This window comes from Colobus angolensis, unplaced genomic scaffold (assembly GCF_000951035.1).
Source record: "Colobus angolensis palliatus isolate OR3802 unplaced genomic scaffold, Cang.pa_1.0 Scaffold41, whole genome shotgun sequence".
In the NCBI taxonomy this organism is placed as follows: domain Eukaryota; kingdom Metazoa; phylum Chordata; class Mammalia; order Primates; family Cercopithecidae; genus Colobus; species Colobus angolensis.
Window position 1 is genome coordinate 5791399 of NW_012117488.1, and position 22658 is coordinate 5814056.

Here is a 22658-nt window from a genome sequence, read left to right on the forward strand (position 1 = left end):
GCACTCCCTAGTGAGATGACCCCAGTACCTCAGCTGAAAATGCAGAAACCACCGGTCTTCTGTGTCGCTCGTGCTGGGAGTTGGAGACTGGAGCTGTTCCTATTCGGCCATCTTGCTCCTTCACTTTCAATTAATTTGGGTATATACCTAGAAATAAAACTGTTGTATCATGTAGTAATTCTATGTTTAATTTTTGAGAAACTGCCATACTGTTTTCCGTAACTGCCACACACTTTATATTACCACCAGCAGTGCACAAGTTTCCAGTTTCTCTACATCCTCACCAACGCTTGTTATTTTCTGGTTTATTTTTTCTATAACAGCCATCCTAATGGTTGTGAAGCAGTATCTCATTGTGGTTTTCACATGCATTTTCCTAATGATTTGTGGTGTTGAGCACATTTTCATGTGTTTATTAGACATTTGTATTTTTTTTATTTTTTTTTGAGACAGACTCTCTGTGTTGCCCAAGCTGGAGTGCAGTGGTGCGATCTCGGCTCACTGCAACCTCCGCCTCCCAGGTTCAAGTGATTCTTCTGCCTCAGCCTCCTGAGTAACTGGGATTACAGGTGCCCTCCACCACGCCTGGCTAATTTTGTATTTTTCGTAGAGCTGGGGTTTCACCATGTTGGCCAGGCTGGTCTTGAACTGCTGACCTCAAGTGATCTGCCCACCTTGGCCTCCCAAAGTACTGGGATTACAGGCGTGAGCCACCGTGCCCAGCCTCTTCTTTAGAGAACTATCTGTTCAGTTCTTTGCCCATTTTTTGAATTGGGTTGCTTTTTTTTTTTTTTCGTTGTTAGTAAGTTGTAGAAGCTCTTTAAATATTCTAGATATTAATCCTTTACCAGAAAGACAATTTGCAGTTATTTTTTCCCATCCCTTGAGTTGCCTTTTCACTCTCTGTATAGTGTCCTTTGATGCACAGAAGATTTTTTTATATATATATAGTCTAATTTATCTACTTTCTTCTCTTGTTGACTGCGCTCCTGGTATCTTTCCAAGAAATCACTGCAAAATTAAATGTTATCAGGCTTTTCCTATTTACTTGTAATAATTTTTTAGTTTTAGCTCTTATGTTCGAGCCTTTGATTCATTTTGAGTTCATGATATAACTCATGATGTTAAGTTGTTTTGTACTTGATGTAAGTTAAGGGTCTAACTTCATTCTATCCCATGTGGATATTCCATTTTTCCATCACTGTTTGTTGAAAAGACTGTTCTTTCCTCATTGAATGGTCTTAGCACTCTTGTTGAAAATAATTTGATCATAAATGAGAAGGTTTATTTCTGGACTCTCTATTCTGTTTCATTGGTCTTTATGTCTGTCTTTATGACAGTACCAACTGTTTCGATTACAGCAGCTTTATAGTAAGTTTTGAAATCAGGAAACGTGATGCCTCTAACTTCTTTTTCGAAATTACTTTTGGCTACTTGTGGTCTATACTATATGTTATATTTACTGTATTGTAACTTTTACTACTGCTCTTTATTTCTTCAGGTGGATTCAAGTTTCTGCCTAGTATCCTTTACTTTAGGCCTGAATGACTCCCTATAATGTTTTTCTAGGGAAGGTATGTTAGTGATAAATTGTCTTAGTTTCTACTTAACTGGGAATATATTAATATTTCCTTCATTTTTAAAGGACAGTTTTACTGGAAATAGAATTATTGGCTGACAATCTTTTCTTTTAGCACTCTGAATATATTATCCTACTGCCTGCTCACTTTTATGGTTTTTTATGGGAAATTAGCTGTTAATCTACTTGAAGATCTCTTGGACATGACGAGCCTTCTCTCTGCTTTCAGAATTCTCTCTTTGTCTATAGAATTGGATAATTTGATTGTGATATATCTGGGAAAGTTTGTAGAGCTTCTTGGATGTGTAGGTTAAGATTTTTGCATCAGATTTGTGATGTTTTCAGCCATTATCTCTTTACATATTCTTTGTGCCCCCGTTTCTCTCTCCTTCCCTTCTGAGACTCTCATCATGCATATGTTGGTAAGCTTGACAGTGTCCTACAGATCTCTTAAGTCTCTGTTCATTTCTCTTCATTATTTTTTTCCACTCCTCAGACAGGATAATCTCAATAAATCGGTCTTCAAGTTAACTGGTGCTTACTTCTGCCTGTGGAAATCTACTGTAGAGCCTATCTAGTAAATTTTTATTTCAGCTATTGTACTTTTTAACTTCAGAATTTCTATTTGATTCTTTTTTCTATAGTTTATGTGCTTTTATTATATTCTCTACTTAGTAAGACATCTTTCTCATACTGTCCTTTTTTTTTTTTTTTTTTTTTTTTGAGACGGAGTCTCGCTCTGTCGCCAGGCTGGAGTGCTGTGGCCAGATCTCAGCTCACTGCAAACTCCGCCTCCCGGGTTCACGCCATTCTCCTGCCTCAGCCTCCCGAGTAGCTGGGACTACAGGCGCCTGCCACCTCGCCCGGCTAGTTTTTTGTATTTTTTAGTAGAGACGGGGTTTCACCGTGTTAGCCAGGATGGTCTCGATCTCCTGACCTCGTGATCCACCCGTCTCGACCTCCCAAAGTGCTGAGATTACAGGCTTGAGCCACCGCGCCCGGCCCTGTCCTTTAGTTCTAAAGACATGGTTTCATTTCATTTTTTAACTTGCTAAGAGAGAATTCTGGAAGGTTATTATTCCACCGGTTTTGCTGTCTCCTAGATCTCTTATCTTCTTTAAATATCTTTTTGATATTTTGTATGATGAAATGGAAGAACATATAAAGTACATATAGTGCACACTGTAGTGATTGCTTTGAAAGCACTGTACAGCTATTTGAGTTGCAAATTCAACTAGCCAGTTTTATCATAGAGTACCATTTTTTATTGACAGACTACCAGTGTTATTAAGACATAAGTAGTTTACAGATATTTTCTTGAAAAGGAATGAAGTTAGCCTGTCATTTCAAGGAAAACAACTGACAGAATTTGATGCCAATGATAAATTTCAAGCTCTCAAGCAAAAATAAGAATTAGGGAAAACGTATTTATCACTGAGAATTTAACAGATTCCCAGTACTTATGTTTTCCTGATAAGTTACATTATGTTTTCCTGATGATGTTAACAAATGTAATTTCTGACATTAAGTAATGAGCTATATCAGTGTTTGGAAGACCTACATAATTCCATAAATCAGTATTTTCAGAATAATTAATATGTTAATAAAATCATGTATAGGCAAAAGATCTATGAAAGTATAAAATAGACCAATAGATTTTAGTATAAAAGTACAAAACGTTCATTGAGGTGGGTTCAGTTTTCCCAGTAACCTTCAAGAAACTACCACTTATCAAGTTTTGGTATAATAAGTTAAGGCATAATATGATAGAAGAAAATCCATAATTATTTGAAAAAGACAACTTAAATACTTTTCTTTTTTCCTACTACATATCTCTATGAGGCTAGATTTTCTTCACAACCAATTGAATACAAAAACAAATATGAGAATTTAGCTGCAATCTATTAATCCAGACATTACAGAAATGCACAAAAGTGTAAAACTGGGTCACCCTTCTCATTAATTTTTTTGTTTTGGCAAATATAGTTAACTTTTATAAAAATATTGATATTGACATATAATGGGTTTGTTGATATTTTAAAGCAATTGACACATGAATAGTTTTAAAATTTGTTTTGGTTTCTACTACAGTAAATATCAAAAGTTGGCTGGGCAAGGTGGCTCATACCTGTAATCCCAGCACTTCAGGAGGCCAAGGCGGGTGGATCACCTGAGATCAGGAATTCAAGACCAACCTGGCCAACATGGTGAAACTCCACGTCTACCAAAAATACAAAATAGCTGGATGTGTTGGTACACGCCTGTAGTCACAGCTACTTGGGAGGCTGAGAGGCAGGAGAATCACTTGAATCCGGGAAGCAGAGGTTGCAGTGAGCCGAGATCGTGCCACTGTACTTCAGCCTGGGTAACAGAGTAAGACTCCAAAGTTATCATTCACATAAACAAAAACAAAAAATTTGTAAGGCCTCTAATAATAAAGGAATTCTTTATTAAAAGTGCAAAAGGATTCTGATTCTGAAGAGTTTGAGAACCACTATGCTAGATTTTCTAATTAAAACTCTTAATCACCAACAGGGGACCAAGTGAACAACATAAAGGTGGCTTTGGTTCAGCACTTAATTCAGTTTCCCATATTTAGTGTCAATATTTTTGTGTGACCCATATCCAAAATCTGCTCATTCACATAAGCAGTATGGTCATAATTATTTAATCTGTGGAGAATGTTTTAGGTTTACCCTCTTTGCTACTTGAATAGTCCATGCTCCTTTTGTCTCATGGCCTTTGCTTCTGCCTGGAAAGCTCTCCTACTCCTTCTCCTAACAATTCTTATTTATTCTTTGGGTATCAGTTCAAGTTTTACTCCCTCAGGGAAGCCTTTCCTGACCTATTCCAACCTCTTACATTTTCCAGATTTGATCAGTTTCTCTAATTTCTCTCATAGTTTTGTGCACTTTTCTTTCATAGTGTGTATCTCAATTAGTAATTATGATTTTTGAGATGATTTAATTATTGCCTATCTCCTCTCTAAATTTAAGTTCCATAAGGGCAAGTTTCATTTTTGTTTACCGTTTTATCCTCAATGTGTATCAGAGTGTTTGGCAATATATATATGCAGAATGAGTCAATTATTTTCCAATATGAAAAACACATGCTGAAGCAAAGGAGAGCATATTTTACTGATTATTCCATCATTTTAAATAGTTTTTCAAACTACCAACCATGAGCTATGAGAGATCTGTTGAAAACAGTTTCTATTATATAAGCCTTCAAGTAAAAAGATGTCTTCACAGTACAATGACTCTGAAAGAAATTAAATTGCTTGTTTCACTTACACAGATGCTGTTTCCCAGAATCATGCTTCATTGTTCTAAGACAATTTTTAAAAAATAATTACAAAAAAAGACTTTTACTAATGATTATGCTCAGTCTTTTTCTAAAAATATATTTTATTAAATGCAAGAGGAGATTGATTTCATTCTGTATTATTTCTTTTGGGACTCATGGTACATTTTCCAACTTCAGAAATTGTTTTTAAAACCGCAGAAGTATCAGATGAAATTAATGTGGTGACTACCTCAGGACAGTAGTATTTTATTCTATTCCTTCCAAGAATGTAACTGTTAAAAATTACTACAGTTATTTATTCTTCACTTTACAATTTATTAACTGAGAGGATCATATTTTATTCTCTTCCATTTGAGGAACTTTGTGTGTGTGTTTTCAGGCAACAGAAACAAATAGTTTTTCATTTGAGGACTCTAGACGCTGGTCCTCCTTTAATTAGGAGACCTTTAGATTTGGATGAAGGTGGCATATTGTCCTTTCAGATAGCCAGGCAATATTTGCAAAATCTGTCTAACTATAAGAGTTACAGAACCCCTTCAGATAATAAGTCTGGTATACTTTACAGCAGTGCTTTCAGAATTTGCAGCCTTTACTTTGGAGCACTCAGTGTTGATCTTATTGCTAATCTCAAATGGTTTTGTTTTACACAGAAGCAAATGGATATCAATGCTGCTATTCAAGCCTTGATTGAATCAAATACTGCCCTACAGATGGAGGTAACATATCTGGTTTTATTTATATTGGCACTGTCTCTCAATATACCAATTAAACAGAGAAGTTTTTTAGAGGCCAAAATGTGACATTTTCTCAAAGATTGTATTTAAAACAGATTGAAAATGTGAAACCATTTTCAAGAACGAAGTAAGTGATTTTGGTATAGTTAAGCAGAAATATATGCTCAGGATGTTTTCTAAGGAAAACATTTAAATCAAAAATGTAATACTGTTATTTGTAAGTAATTTGGTACTAGCCAAGAAAGTAGTTAAATGAAGTTAGCCATGTTTCTTAAAATGAGATATATATATTATCACTACTCATTTATTTTATTTAAACTCTAATCATTCAATGTGTAATTTAAAAAACAATACAGTAGACATAGCAATTCTTATGTTAGCTTGAAAACTAAACTTGCAAATGTGAATTTAACTCCTTTAAAAGATTAAGATTAATAAAACATACACATATGCCTATGCTTAAATATAAACTGTTCTTTACATTCTACTCCCAACTTATTATACATAACGGAAACACATTCTTCTCCTGCCTTGGCCCATGTTGGTCCTCAGGAGTTTTTTGCTTACATAATTCTTATGATGACTTGGCAGAGCTACCAGAATACTGAAGTGACTTTAATTGACCACAGTGAAGAGATATTCAAAACCCTGAACTACCTTAGCAATTTATTGCACAGCATCAAGAATCCTCTTGGCACACGAGATAACCCAGCACGAATCTGCAAAGATTTACTTAACTGTGAACAAAAAGTATCAGATGGTAAGTTCTTGGTTACCTCGAACTCTGATGTCAAATTTTATTTCATCAGTTCAGTGTGTTTGAGATTTGTAATGTGTTCACTCCAAATCATAGTTAGTTTGATAAAACTCTGGCAGAAGCCATTTTAATGTCATCAAGAATAAAATACTTTATGAGGGAGACATGCTTCTAATGTCATCCACCCCTTGCTATATCATTTGCTTACATTTTGTACTTGGAATACAGCATATTCATATTAAAAATTAAGATAGATAGGCCTGACCTTTGCATTAACAGATAGTAGCACCCATCAGAACTTGATAAGTCAGGACTACCAAAGTTAACAACATAAATAGATATATTAGAGAATCTCCTTCACCATACTCCCTAAAAGTCTAGTTTTGTTTTTAAATACAAAATGGAATTTAAAGGTCCCATTCTAGAATTGATGCCCATGAAGATGGGAGTGGTTTGTCATTCTTGGAAGTTTCTCATCTCAACACAGATGCCCCAATTTCATTAGCCAGAGATACAAAAATGAACTTAGATTGGAACAATCAAGACAAGGTTTTAAATCAAGAGGAGTGAGTCATCAGTTAAACAGGGGAATCCCTGTCTGCTACAAACTCTAGTTTTAACACAATGACATTTTTGAAAAAAAAAATTATGATTTGAAAAATGCTGATGTGAAAAATGCTGATTTGAAAAAGCTATGTTATGTTATTCTGTGGTCATTTTAATTTTGTTTATACATACACGTCTCACATACATGCACTCACACATACACAAATGCACACATACACACATGTCGAAAACATCTGCTTCTGTTCTAGAACTTCAATGAAAACAGTCATTTTGTTTATATTAATAAAACACTTAACTTCTAAAGATATTTTCTGCCCTAGATTAATACAAAAACTAAAATAATACTTACAATTGTAGCTGCCTATAATAATTCTCAGCTTGATTCTTTCCCATATTTGAGGGCATAAAAATGTAATTCTGTAGAATTGAAAGGAACAAAGACATTGTAAGATGTGCAAAATTAGTATGAAATATAATTCAAAATCTACCTTCCTCATAAGAGAAATAACTAAATGGTGTGGATTGTGCAGTATTCAAAATATCTTTATGCCCCCAAATACTTTCATCACTAGAATATGATAAATGCTATAAGGAAAAACAAAACAGCAGGGAAGGGGGACTTGATAGGAAGTGGAGCACAAGATATAATTTTTAAATAGAATGATCAGATAAGGCATCTATGAGAATGTGACATTTGGGTGATATCAGAAGGAGGTAAGAGAGCAAGCCACAAGAAATCTAGAGAAAGAGCTTTCCAGGCACAAAGAATAAATGCAAAAGCCCTGAGTCTTTGAGTATACCTAGCACGTTTTAGAATTAGCAAGAAAGCCAGTATGAATGGAAGAGAGTGCATATGCGGGAGAATGTTAGGAAATTAAATTAGAAAGATATCAAAAAGTCAGATTATACAGGACCCTCTAGAGTACTCAGAAGTCTCTGGCTTGTACTCTTAATAAGATGGGAAGCCACTGGAAATTGCTGAGCAAAGAAGTGACATAATTTGGCTAAGATTTTTTAAATATTACTCTAGCTAATATGTTGCAAATATAGTGAGGAAGACAGGGATAGAGGTAGAGAAACCATTGAGAAGGATATTGACATAATCCAGAAGAGATAATGGTTGGTTGGACTAAAGTTGGTTGCCAAGGGAGTGGTAAAAAATGGTTAGATTTTTCAATATGCTTTATTTCAACAAAAATCATTGTTAGCATCCTGGCTAACAGTGGAATAGCATTCCATTATTGGAATGCTAAGCATGTGGGAGTTATTTATATCCTACTGCTTAAGGTCATCACCAAGGTCTGATTGCAAAAATTCAAAAAAATGACAGCCTCAGGAATAAATGGGTTAAGGTAGAGCCAGCAGTTTTTGTTGATAGATTGGACATGGGCTATGAGAGAAATAGAATGGTAAAGGATGACTCTAAGGTGTTTTTTTGTTTGTTTGTTTTTACCATAGAAGGGTGGGATGTTGTTAACAGGAGATGCAATTTTGGAGAAAAGATCAGGAGTAAAATTTTGGGTATATTTACTTTGAGATGTCTCTTAGACATTCAAGTAAGAATGTCAAGTAGGTAGTTGAGTACTCAAGTTGAAGGTCAAGAGGGAGGTCTAAGTAGGGATAAAAATTGTGAAATAATTTGCATTTAATTGGTATTTAATGCCTTGAAACTGCTTAAGACTACCTAGATAGTAAGTAAAGGAAGAAATGAGGTCTAGGCCGGGCGTAGTGGCTCATGCCTGTAATCCCAGCATTTTGGGAGGCCGAGGTGGGCAGATCACGAGGTCAAGAGATTGAGACCATCCTGTCTAACACAGTGAAACCATGTTTCTACTAAAACTACAGAAAAATTCACTGGGTGTGGTAGCACGTACCTGTAGTCCCAGCTACTCAGGAGGCTGAGGCAGGAGAATCACTTGACCCGGATGCCAAGGTTGCAGTGAACTGAGATTACACGACTACCCTCCAGCCAGGCCACAGAGTGAGAATCTGTCTCAAAAAAAAAAAAAAAAGGAAAAAAAGAAATGATGTCTAAAAACTAGATCCTAGCGCTCTCTAATGTTTAAAGATCAGAAAGGTGAGGGCAAACTAGCAAAGAAAACAAAGGAGCAGCTATCACTGAGATAAGAGGAAAACTAGATTAATGTGGTGCCCTGAAAATCAAGCAAAGAAAATGTTTGCCAGAGGAGGAGGGAAGGGATTAACTGAGTCAATGTTAAGTAAAGCAAAGACTGAGAAAGACTACTGAATTTAGCAATGCAGACATCATTGAAAAGCTTCATCAAGAGCAGTTTAGAGGAATGGTAGTAGTTAAAACCTTATCAGATTTTAAGAGAAAAGGATAATGCTAGGAACTTTTCATTCCCAGTAATGAAACAGGTAATTCATATTACCTGGCTAAATTAATTTTTTAAGTTAGAAGCATAAAATAAATAACAAACAGCAATGAACTTTCAAGCTGAGACTTTAAAGGAGACAGCAGAAAGTGAACCCAACATTTAGAGCTACTTTCGCCCCCAGTATGTTGAGAAGCTTGGTGGCTTCAGGAGGTAGAGGTCAAAAGTTAGAATCTGTGGCCCACCAAAGGTGAGGACTTAGGCTTTCAAAGGCCTGCACTCTAGTAGTAAGGATAAACTGGAAGAAAACAAACATTCATACAGACTGTAGCTTTGCTTCACATCATCTGGATAGCTCAGAAAATCCCGAACTTTGAACTGGTATTAAAATGGTTCCAAACTGCTGGAACCTCCACATACCTGTCAGAAGCAAACAAAAATCTTCTATAAAAGATAACATTATCCTAGGACTCAAATTATTTCCACAAGTAATTTCAAAAATGCAGTGTCCAGCACACAATCAACGACAACCAAACACACAAGTTGACAAAACACCATGAATGAGAACTAGTAGAAACAGCAGACAACAAAAGCAGACTCAAAAGAGAGAAGAAAAGAAGTAGAATTTAAATCTGAAACTATCATGAACAAGATAAGGCTTCTTTCTTTTTTTTTTTTTTTTTTTTTTTGAGACAGAGTTTCACCCCAGTGCCTAGGCTGGAGTGCAGTGGCTTGATCTCAACTCACTGCAACCTCTGCCTTCCGGCTTCAAGCAATTCTCCTGCCTCAGCCTCCCAAATAGCTGGGATTACAGGCGCCCGCCACCACACCCAGCTAATTTTTCTTTTTTGTTTTTTTTTGTTTTTGTTTTTGTTTTTGTTTTTTTGTATTTTTAGTAGAGACAGGGTTTCACCTTGTTGGCCAGACTGGTCTCAAACCCCTGACTTCGTCTCCCATGATCTGCCCGCCTCAGCCTCCCAAAGTGTTGGGATTACAGGCAGGAGCCACTGCACCCAGCCAACTTTTGATATTTACTATAGTAGGAACCAAAACAAATTTTAAAACTATTCATGTGGCCGGGCGCAGTGGCTCACGCCTGTAATCCCAGCACTTTGGGAGGCTGAGGTGGGCAGATCACGAGGTCAGGAGATCGAGACCATCCTGGCGAACACAGTGAAACCCCGTCTCTACTAAAGATACAAAAAAAGTTAGCAAGGTGTGGTGGCGGGCGCCTGTAGTCCCAGCTTCTTGGGAGGCTGAGGCAGGAGAATGGCGTGAACCTGGGAGGCGACGGAGCTTGCAGTGAGCGGAGATTGTGCCACTGCACTCCAGCCTGAGTGACAGAGTGAGACTCTGTCTCAAGAAAAAAAAAACAAAAAACTATTCATGTGTCAATTGCTTTACAATATCAACAAACCCATTATATGTTAATATATTTTTCTAAAACTTAACTATATTCCCCAAAACAAAAAAAATAATGAGAAGGGTGAACCAGTTTTACACTTTTGTGGATTTCTGTAATGTCTGGATTAATAGATTACAGCTAAATTCTCGTATTTGTTTTAAGATAAGTCTTCTATAGGAACACAGTTTATTCACTATAATAAGAGAGAAGGCAGGCCAGGTGCCACGGCTCACACCTGTAATCCCAACACTTTGGGAGACCGAGGTGGATGAATAACTTGAGGCCAACATTTTTTTTCAATAAGTTTGAGACCAGCCAGGCCAACATGGTGAAACTTCATCTCTACTAAAAATGGAAAAATTAGCCAGCCATGGTGGAATGTGCCTGTGGTCCCAGCTACCCAGGAGGCTAAGGTGGGAGGATCTCCTGAGCCTGCAGGGGGTGGAGGTTGCAGTAAGCCAAGATCATGCCACTGCACTCCATCCTGGGCGACACAGTGAGAGAGAAATTCCTATTTCAAAAAAAGAGAGAGAGAGAGAAGGTAGAATATATTTGCACAAGCACAGACATGTGGATAGATATGATAGTGGGAGTTTATATAAGTTACATAAATTTTCTTCAGATTCCTTCAGTTGTCTCATTGAAATGGGAAGGTTATGAGTTAAGGATAAGAATGAATGAATAGGTATAAGATAGTTAACTGTCTTAGTGATAGAGGGAATAAACTCTGGAAACACCATATTACCGTCTAGCAACTTTACAGACACATTTGAATCTGAAGAAGGCCCATCACAGCAGTTGTGTTTTTCTCCTACCGCTTTTTTTCTGTGCAGGTATAGGCACAGGTTAGGGAGAAACTTCTGTAGGATTGGGGATTTATGAGACAAGTAGAGTGAAATGAGGCAGGGCAAGGGTGTTAAGGAAGTTCATAAGGACATTACTACAGTAAAGGATTGTGGATTTTTAAGCTGGGTAAGAAGGGAAGTGAACATATGATCATCAGGGACAATGAAAAAGTGATAGTAGGTCCTCATGAAAGTGAAGAATTATTGGAGTTAGGACACCAGAGGGAGTGAACTGGAAAGAGAAGAGAAATGAAATTATGGAGGAGATGCAGTTGTTGGTAATAACAAAAGCTAGGATAGGATATGGCCTTGGAAGTTAATGGTTAAAGTAAGGTACGAGGGTAGGGGGAGGGTACAAGGTCATTGGTGGAAAAGTAAGAGGGTTGGGGAGGATACAGTTCAGGGAACTGAAGGCCAACATATTGAAAGCATCATCTACATGGATTTAAAATCACCAAGAATTAGGTCATAAGTAGATTTTCTGCAAGTGATAATAGGCTAAAATTGTCAAAGAAATATAGTAAATGATTACACCAGGAGGGACTAATGAGTGATAGAATGTGATTATAGTAATTTCAGTATGGAGTGTTTTCAGGGAGAAAGTGGAAAGAATGGTCTGGAAGTAGCAACGAAGAGCAAGAAAGATGCCTTCCCACCTTCAGGCATAACACTGTGGAGGCTACAAGAGAAGCAGTGTCCTCAGGGAAGAGCTAGTTTTGAGTCAGAACATTTAGGCTCACAAAACATATATCATGGTGCAGGACTTTATCTCTAACTCAGCATACCTTGAAAGAAATTATGGAGCCCTTATCAGTTCACCATTGTAGAATATAACACCTGAATTCAAAGCATTTCATCCCATATAACAATAAAAATTTGCTAGATGAAAAACCTGTTATAAAGAACTTTTTTATTATTAGCTCATATAGTAGTCAGATAGTATTTCTTGGAAGACAAGAGAAGGTGAAAGAAGATATATGTTTACTCCATTAGGTAAAACTGGAAGCCCTCATCAGTTTCTGATGAAAAATTCAGCTGTAGTTTCTACAAACTTTATGAAATATTCAAAATTCTGAAGATAAGGGACTAGGAATGGTGGACCTCCTTCACCCCTTTCTTCTGTATTTCAATATATCATTGGTTCTCCACATGTGATCCTGGGCCAGAATTAGATGCTGTTAGACATGCAGATTCTTAAGCCCCACGCTAGACTTAATAAATCAGCAACTGTCAAGGGTAGGGCCCAGCTATGCGTGTTTTAGTAATGGTTTGATGCACACTAAAGTTTGAACACTGCTGCAGCTGAGGACCATTTCTACCCTTTGAGCTACCAATTCAGCAAGTAAGCATTTTGAGGGATTAGTAGAATAGTAGAGAGGAGAATATTTGAGGATGTTTTGGAAGCTAGAGGAAGCTCAGGATGAGCTAGAGGAATCTTTGCTATGGAATAAAAGTGAAATGAACAAGGACTTCTGCCTACTGTAGAAAAAATGGCATTTGACAAAAACTGTTGAATTTTCTTGCCTTTTAATTCAGGAAAACAGGGCTGCCTTATTCAAAAATTCCTGTCCCTTGTATTTGGAATAAGATGCTATTTTACTATTCTCAGTCTATTAATCTGGAATTAAGATGCTAGCCCATTGCTTTTCAATCTAAGTATTTTCTGTAGTCTGAGTTTAGGCCCAGTTTTATTCTCTTGGGCACTCAGTGGAGTAAAGACTGGTAGAATTTCACTAGCTATAGGGACTTCAGTTTTTCCCACTGAATGATAAAGTGGGAAAATCTGAAAGAGTACAAAAATGATAAACATTTAATTGTATGGTGTTTTAATGAAAACAAAAATGTTTTCTTATTTTTATTTTACTTATCAGTATTATACATAAAGATATATTTTTCCTTCAAAAGATCCAAGTTGTTTCTATTATAAAACAAAATGTTCATTTGAAACACTGTAATCGTGCTCGCTTCGGCAGCACATATACTAAAACACTGTAATGATGGATACCAGAAATATACAAATATACTTCATTAAGTTCAACTTTTCTATTAACTATGTAACTTTAAGCAATTCACTTTTAGTTGCTGAACACATCTTCTTATCTGTAGAGTGAAGCAATCAATTCAGCAATTCTATCATTTTGATTAAAATTATGAAACACTCAAATTGATAGTTATGTGAAAAATGCAGCATTTTTAGTATGAACTTTACATAATGCTTGCAGCATTCATTCATTCACTAAATGTAAATATATAATCTTCTAAGTTTTTAACAGATAAGACTGTGATAATATGTATTTAAAGTATCATGATAATTTATAAGGATGTGGCCGGGCACAGTGGCTCACGCCTGTAATCCCAACATTTTGGGAGGTCGAAGTGGGCAGATCACTTGAGGTCAGAAGTTCAAGGCCAGCATGGCCAACATGGTGAAACCCCATCTCCACTGCAAATACAAAAATTAGCTGGGCATAGTGGCACATTCCTGTAATCCCAGCTACTCAGGAGGTTGAGGCATGAGAATCACTTGAACCCGGGAGGCAGAGGTTACAGTGAGCCAAGATCACACTACTGCACTCCAGCCTGGGTGACAGAGTGAGACTCTCTCTCAAAAAAAAAAAAAAAAAAATTACAAGGATTATAGCATTTAATAACTTTATGTTTTATTATAAATTATTAGGAAAATACTGGATTGACCCAAATCTCGGCTGTCCTTCAGATGCCATTGAGGTTTTCTGCAATTTCAGTGCTGGTGGCCAGACATGCTTACCTCCTGTCTCTGTAACAAAGGTATGTTACTGAATTTTAAAACATATGTTGTTATATTGCACAGTATCAGTGAAAAATTATTTTTAAAATTCTATCTCTTTAAATAATTATGAATTTTAAGAATGAAAGCAAAGATTTTTCTCTATTATGTATGAGAAATAAATGTTATTTTTAAAAACTAGTTAATCACAGTAAATCTTGACATTTTGATTGTGTCTTTTTATGATTTGGCTTAGTTTGGCTTACTCTACTGATCATGTTTTTTAAATTCCTTTTAAAATTGTACAACATATGCTATGTTTTTATGCATACACACACATTAGAAATTTCTTAAACAGCTGTAGTGTTTGTAACCAGTAATCAGTTACCTGAAGATTTGCTGAAAATTATATTATAATCATTAAAAAAGATAATTTTGCCACAAAATCTTGATATTTGTGGTTATTAGGCACACAATAACCTTTCTTAAACATCCACAGAATACCACTAAAAACTTCTTTCATGAATAATTCTATAAATCAAACGTTTAGAACGAATGCATGTTAGTTTGTTAAACTAACATATATTGTAACACTGGGAGTTATAACAAATATTTATAAAACCTAAATCCTAGCTGTACCTATAACATATATTGAAACCAAAACTATGTTTCTTTATTTTTCTGATTAAACCAGCTTGACTTATGATCAAGAATTTCTCATTGACAAAGAACTGATACATGTGCCTATTGTGTGTTTTGTTCATCATAAAAAGACAGCAGATAAAATTCAATCTCTTTAGCTGCTTCTTATTGAACTGCCCTCTCCTCCTAAAACACCTCTCTTCATTAACCAGGGCATTCCATCAATTTATCTTAATAGGCATTCACCATTATCACCCCTGAAATAGAAAAGGGAAAGATTCTTCCATTCCTAGGGAATCATGAACCTCTAATAAAGAGCAGCATGATAGTCCTACTTCCAAAATATCCGTATCATCATCCTCATTCCAGTGGAAATTGGCCCAGGATTATCCAGAAGGAAAGAAGATGGGGCTGTGTGAACTGTGCAAAGGAAATAGGAGCAGTGGGGAAGCGGCACTCTAGTTCTTTCCGTGACTGAATCACTTCCCCCATTTCTTTGATTCATAAACTCAACCCAAGGAAGACCAGAGAAGTGCTAGGACTAACAGTAGAGTTGGAATCAGGGACTGGGGTTCTAGTCTTTATTCCTCTATTAACCTAAGGAATAAAACTGTGATCCACCAGAGGGCCTGCTCTGTGCCAGGCACAATGCTAGGTAAATTACATTTGTCATTTTTAATCCTCATAACAACCATGCCAGATTGGTGTTATACCCCAATTTACTGACAAGGAAATTAAGTCTCAGAAAGCTTAAATATTTTTTGCAAGTTTCTGACTCTGATCTGTAAAATGAAGGAATTGAATAACTTAAATTCTAACGTTCCTTATTATCTTTCCATGTGTATGCCCTTCTTTTGCTTTTCCTCTCGTTTTGTTGTTTTCTGTTTTTCTTTTTGTTGTTATTTTTTCTGTACATTACCTCATAACTGATATTTTTCTAACTTTATGCTTGAAAATTAGTACAAATTCCTCGTTAGGAACCATTTCTGTTCACTTACATTATGACCATATCCCTGCTTGAATAATGCTAAAATAATAATAATAATAATGTCTGGAGCTATAGGAAGATCTGCCTTTCTGTTCAAGCCTGTGGAACATGCAGTTCTCTTAACTCAGATACTGTCCTATATTGTTCATTGTATTAGTTAACACTTGTTTATGCATTTCATTCATTCATTCAATAAATATTTATTAATGATCACTGTGTGAATGAAACTACATTAGGGGCTGGCAACACAAAGAATAGGGTTCTGTCCTTGTCCTTTAAGGCTCTCAAACTTAAAATTACTCAACCAGATTATTGTTACAACTTGTAACTCATCTTTGGTAAGTCTCACAAAAAAAAATATCAAAGGCAGAGACAGAATCTCAGATTTTTATTTAAAAAAGTATTAAAGCATTAACCAAAAGCAAATTATTACTACATTTTATATAGTGTGAAAATTATCTTTATTTTATTAATATTATATGTAGTAGCCTGATGATATGAACTGGAACCAGTCCATACAGGCTCAGGAAAGCCAATTGTTAACATTTCTTCCCATTGCCATGTTCAGTGACCTCACCTTGGTAGTCTGAATTCAGCCATGCCTGTAATCCCAGCACTTGGGAGTGCTTCTACCATAGGAGTCAGGAAATACTATAAATCAGGGCTTTTCCCCCAAGAACCAGTGGTTAAACATTTACCAGCACACCACTGACTGGCACTTCAGTTCCAAGGAAAAGAGCTTTCTGGAGGCTGCCTTTGAAGGACTTTTCCTCAGATTTTCCTGAACTGTTAAGTTTCTCAATTGCCACATGTTATAACCTGCATATTGTTTCTATGACATTAGTTGGAGTTTGGAGTGGGGAAAGTCCAGATGAACTTCCTTCATTTATTGAGTTCGGAAGCCACCCATATCATCACCATTCACTGTCTAAACACCCCAAGGTGGACAAGCACACAAACAAGTGGCCCAGGATTGCCTACTGGTTTCAAGGGATGGAATGGCCAGATTTTTAAAGTAAATACTCTACTTGAACCTAAAGTGCTTTCAGATGACTGCAAGGTAAGGAAATGGCACTTTTAGAATTGTTCAGTGTAACTAACTTAAAAGTGATAAAACCATAAAATTAGGATAATTAGAGTAAGACTTTAATTACAAACTGCAGATACAGAAGGGTAGTAAGTTTTAATGTGCCTGACTTGTAACTGCATTTTTTAGAATCAATCATTTGTTTATATCATACCTTATCAACTTGTGTCATACCAATTGGTCTTAGATTTTTACATGCAAAACAGGTGTTAAAATGTAAATTTAATTTTTATTCCCTATGTGAAATAATTATACCTGGATAGATGGATAGACAGACAGACAGATAAATGATAAATAGATAGTGTATTTGGATAAATATTTTCATGTGTTTTCACTGCTGTAATTCTACGTCCCGTGATTGCATAAAAGGCAAGTTATAGAGGCAAGTAAGTTTTATTTCATTCTGTCAATCCCTGTACCTGATACCAAATATGGGTATAATTACATATTGACTGGCCCCACCAGTAAGTATTTGATTGTAGTCTATTTTTTTTCCATTAAAACTAAATAATGGAGCCAGGCGTGGTGGCTCATGCCTGTAATCCTAGCACTTTGGGAGGCCTAGGCAGTCAGATCACTTGAAGTCAAGAATTCAAGACCAGCCTAGCCAACGTGGTGAAACCCCATCTCTAGTAAAAATACAAAAATTAGCCGGGCATGGTGGCAGGTACCTGTGATCCCAGCTACTTGGGAGACTGAGTCAGGAGAATCACTTGAACCCAGGAGGCAGAGGTTGCATTGAGCCGAGATTGCACCACTGCATTCCAGCCTGGGCGACAGAGTAAGACTCTGTCTCAAAAAAAAAAAAAAAAAAAAATTAAATTAAATAATGGGGCTGGGTACTGTGGGGCACATCTGTAATCCCAGCACTTAGGGAGGCTGAGGTGGGTGGTTCACTTGAGGCCAGGAGTTTGAGACCAGCCTTACTAAAAATACAAAAATTAGCCAGGCATGGTGGCACACGCCTATAATCCCAGCTACTCAGGAGGCTGAGCCGCAAGAATTGCTTGAACCTGTGAGGCAGAGGCTGCAGTGAGCCAAGATTGTGCCACCGCACTCCAGCCTGGGCGACAGAGCGAGACTCCGTCTCAAAAAAAAAAGACTTAATGAGTGAATTTAACAATACTTTGTTATCATACCAAGCTTATGACTTTAGACAAGTAATTTATTTTCAATGAGCTTCAATCGCCTTAACTTTAAAACAAAATTTATAGCTTAAATAATCTCTAAAGTTCCTTCAGAATTTAAAATTTGTGTCATAATAATTCTGTGAATAAGTGAATTAGCTCCACAAAACTCATCAATTGTGTTTCTGTATTGTGTCTGGTTGAATCTTAATCATCGGATATTTTATGATATGTTTTTGTTCCATAGAATTTATTAGAAACAGAAGAGTGTATACTAATAAGAGAAACAGAAAGCCATGGAAGGAAGAGAAGAAAGAGGGAAACTGTACAAATAGAGAGCTACAGAATGGGGGAGAAAAAAGAAACCTAAAAGACGATTGCACATAATTATAATTTTAATTATTTCTGACTGAGGTGATTCTGTTTATTTTCTACCTAAAATGCAGAGGTTGAAATAGCTTGTTCCCTTTTATCAAAGAAAAATATCCATCCTGAGGAATCAGTCCCAAATAAAGAAATACAGAACAGATGGTTATTACTCGTGTTAGGAATATTGCAGTCTTTTAATTCATATCTGGTCCAATGATTCACAGAGAGTTGAAGCAGAAGCCTGGCCTTAGCCTCTGGAAGTGAAAAATTAGAACACACAATGCCATCCTAAAGAAAGGAATAAGCCCAGGTTTTCAATTAATAGTAGTAATTTTATCATTTATTGAGCATTGTTCTAGGCACTTTCCATTCATTATCTCTAATCCTTAAAACAAGTTCACATTATCTGTGAAAGGCATTGTCTACTGAAAGTAACTGCTAATGAAATCCATATGAAAGCATTTTGTTCTTATTTTACAGATCCAAGATGGCAGCTGGCATAAGGCAACATTTCTTTTTCACACCCAGGAACCTAATCAACTTCCAGTGACTGAAGTACAAAAACTTCCTCATCTCAAAACTGAACGAAAGTATTACATTGAAAGCAGTTCTGTATGCTTTCTGTAAAGTCTCTGAATTAGTTCCGAATTCAGGCTGTTGGCCAGGTAATTGCTGCAGAGGGAGAAATGAGACAGAAAGATACTGTCATTATGAAATGTATGTAATAAAGCATTGGCTAAATCTTAAAGAATCTCAGGAAGAACAGACTTCCTCCTAAGAAGGAGAAAAGGCATTTTTAAAGGACTATGATTGATAAAGTATTTAATTCTTTTAAAAATTATATTGATCTCAGCTTTCTTAGAGAATTCCCTAGAACTAAAAATGTATAAATATGGAATTCTTCAGGGTATCTTTTATTTTTGACTGAGTGCGTAGTACCCATTAGACAGCTGGAGATGCAAAGCACTATGGAGCAATACTGGCTAATGCTTCCAAATGTGCACTGCTTCTGTCTAAAAATTACAAGCCACAGTCTAATATGCCTTATTTTCCAAAACACTAAGCTGTATTCAGGTCCCTGATGGGCATATACATCTTAGCCGGTGATACACTACCTCTTACGTGTTGCCTCTTTGTGTTGCTTGGTGCTCTTTCGAAAACAAGGTGCTTATGGCTTTCATAGACTATTTCCTTTTTCATCTTTATCACTCTTTAAAAGTGTATGTACTGGTTACATCAAGATATGTTTTGGTTGTTAGTACTTATTTTAAATTGTTTGGTCACACACTTAATAACACGTAAAACTATTTATGTGAAATCCTTGTTTTATTTTAAAATTCTCTTTGTGTATATGGAATCAAAGCCAGCACATTGTAACCTGTGCTTGTACACAAAAGAATTGGGAGATTTCTTTGTTTTTATTTTTTAAATTGTTGTAAAAATTATTATAGGCCAGCTACATCTAGTAGTAGGTTTGGGGTAGAGATTGGGGGTTGTGCCATACTGTTTTTAAAGTTCATGATCATCTGGAATGATACTTTGTGTATATATATTTTGTAAAGTTTTAATTCAGCAAATTTTTTTAAATTGCTGCTGTTTTAAATTATAAAAACTTTGTATTTCTGCTTTATAGAAATTATATGTTTTTGTAGTATTCATTGATTTTCTTTCACTGTACTTAAATCTAGTGTTAGTACTTAAAAAAATTTAATTTACCAGTCTTTAAAGCAACATCCAGGAAAAAAAAGTCTTTTCCCATTTAAAATAAGCTCAGCCAGTTCAATGTCTCCTTGTTATCACAGAAATGTTAGTTCAATATTGAAAGAAAAAATATTATACCTCTTGGTATCTAGAAAAGCTTGTTCATCCATTATAAATATATCTTTAGCCACAGCAAACCACACTTAACCTATCTATAATAAAAATGTGCTTTAAATCATTTTGGGTGGTATTTGTTTTTCCTCTTTCATTACAATATGCTTTTATTATTTATAATAGCCCATCTGGCATAGCCTTTCTGTGTTATGTATATCTATATTGTTAAGAAATATCTTTTACATACCTGCAAAAGGATTATAGGACCTATTTCTATGACAAAAATAAACTCTCACATATATGATCAAATGACTTTCAACAAGTGTGGCAATACCATTCAATGGAGAAAGGACAGTCTTTTCAACAAATGGTTCTGGGAAAACTGGATAGCCACATGCCAAAGAATGATGTTGAACCTTTACCTTATATTACATACAAAAACTAACTGAAAATGGGAGCAAATATCTAAACAAAAGAGCTAAAACTATAAAACTCTCAGAAGAACACGTAGGAGAAAATCCTTCATGACATTGGATTTGGCAATGATTTCTTGGAATGACACCAAAAGCACAGTCAATAAGAGAAAAAAATAGATAAATTGGACTCTCTGAATATTAAAAATTCTCTGTGCATCAAAGAACACTATGAAGAAAATGAAGAAGCAGCCCAAGGAATATGATAAAATATTTGCAAATCATATATATGATAAGGGATTAATATCCAGAGTATATAAAGAACTCCAGTGACTCAACAGTAGAAGCAGCAGCAACCCAGTTTAAAGAATGGGCAGGCCGGGCGCGGTGGCTCAAGCCTGTAATCCCAGCACTTTGGGAGGCCGAGACGGGCGGATCACGAGGTCAGGAGATCAAGACCATCCTGGGTAACCCGGTGAAACCCCGTCTCTACTAAAAAAATACAAAAAATCTAGCCGGGCGAGGTGGCGGGCGCCTGTAGTCCCAGCTGCTCGGGAGGCTGAGGCAGGAGAATGGCGTGAACCCGGGAGGCGGAGGTTGCAGTGAGCTGAGATCCGGCCACTGCACTCCAGCCTGGGCGACAGAGCGAGACGCTGTCTCAAAAAAAAAAAAAAAAGAATGGGCAAAGGACTTGAATAAACATTTCTCCAAAGATATAGAAGTGGCCAGTGAATAAAAAGATTCTGGCTGGGCACAGTGGTTCATGCCTGTAATCCCAACACTTTGGGAGGTTGAGGTGGGAGGATTGCTTGAGTCCAGCAGTTCAAGACCAGCCTGGGAAACACAGACATAATCTCTACTAAAAAAATTTTCTAAAAATTAGCCAGGCATGGTGGCACACATCTGTAGTCCTAGCTATTTAGGAGGCTGAAGCAGGAGCATCACTTGAGCCCAGGAAGTTGAAGTTGTGGTGAGCCATGATCACACCACTACATTCTAGCCTGGGTGACAGAGTGAGACCCTGTCTCAAAAAAAAAAAAAGGAGAGAGAGGAGAAAATGCCCCAAATCAATAGTCGCTGGGTAAATGCAAATCAAAACCACCAGGAGGTACCGATTCTGTGGTATAATGCAAAACTGTATTTGCATTATCTCTGATTCCTGGCACAGGGTTCCTAAGACTCTTGGAATTGTCTAAGTGAAAGGAGTGTCTTTTGTTATTTATAATGAACCCTTTTCAATAACCTGAGTTTATGTTAATAAGGTTTTTTTAGAGTGGGACCCCTAAAGAGCCTCAGGATGGAGCTGGTCCCCAGAAAGACCAAGTAATTAGAGGGTTGAGACTTTCAATCCCACCTACTGACCCCTGGGAAGAGGGGAGGGCAGGCCCTGGAGATGGAGCTCTAAAAATTCTTGAACAGTGAGATTTAGAGAGTTTTCTGTTTGGTAAACATGTTAACTTGCTGGGAAGGTGATATGCCCAGTAGGGCATGGAAGCTCTGCACTACACTCCCCATACTTTGCCCTGTGCATCTCTTCCAGTGGACTGTTCCTAAGTTATAATAAATTAATAAGCATAAGTACTAGTAATGATAAACTAGTAAACATAAATAAAGTGTTTCCTTGAGTTCTGTAAGCCATTCTAGCAAACTGTGGAACATAAGGAGGGGCGTCGTGGGAACCTACCACTTGTAGTTCGTTGGTCAGAATTACAGATGGCCTCGGACTTGCAATTGGCATCTGAAGTGGGTACTGAACCCATTTATCTGTGGAATCTGATGCTAATTTCAGGCAGTGTCAGAATTGACTTAAATTGTTGGACATCCAAATTGGTGTCTGAAGAACTGGAGACCTGGTTGTTAGTTTTGGAAAACACCCCAGAACTTTACATCCATTAGATGGCTATTTTAAAAATAAAAAGGAATAATAATAAAAATTTAAAAA

At 36.6% G+C, this 22658-nt stretch overlaps 1 protein-coding gene across 1 annotated transcript in view; it reads left to right on the plus strand.

Moving 5' to 3' along the window:
• The window catches only part of COL24A1 (collagen, type XXIV, alpha 1), a 395043-nt gene extending 374618 nt beyond the window's left edge, over positions 1 to 20425 (plus strand). Inside the window, exons 56-60 of the mRNA XM_011956095.1 lie at positions 5536 to 5601; positions 6211 to 6379; positions 14207 to 14316; positions 16750 to 16965; positions 18969 to 20425. Coding sequence (XP_011811485.1) covers positions 5536 to 5601; positions 6211 to 6379; positions 14207 to 14316; positions 16750 to 16965; positions 18969 to 19115 — 708 coding nt within the window. The 3' untranslated portion in view covers positions 19116 to 20425. The remainder of the gene's footprint in view (positions 1 to 5535; positions 5602 to 6210; positions 6380 to 14206; positions 14317 to 16749; positions 16966 to 18968) is intronic.
• Positions 20426 to 22658: the final 2233 nt, after the last annotated feature.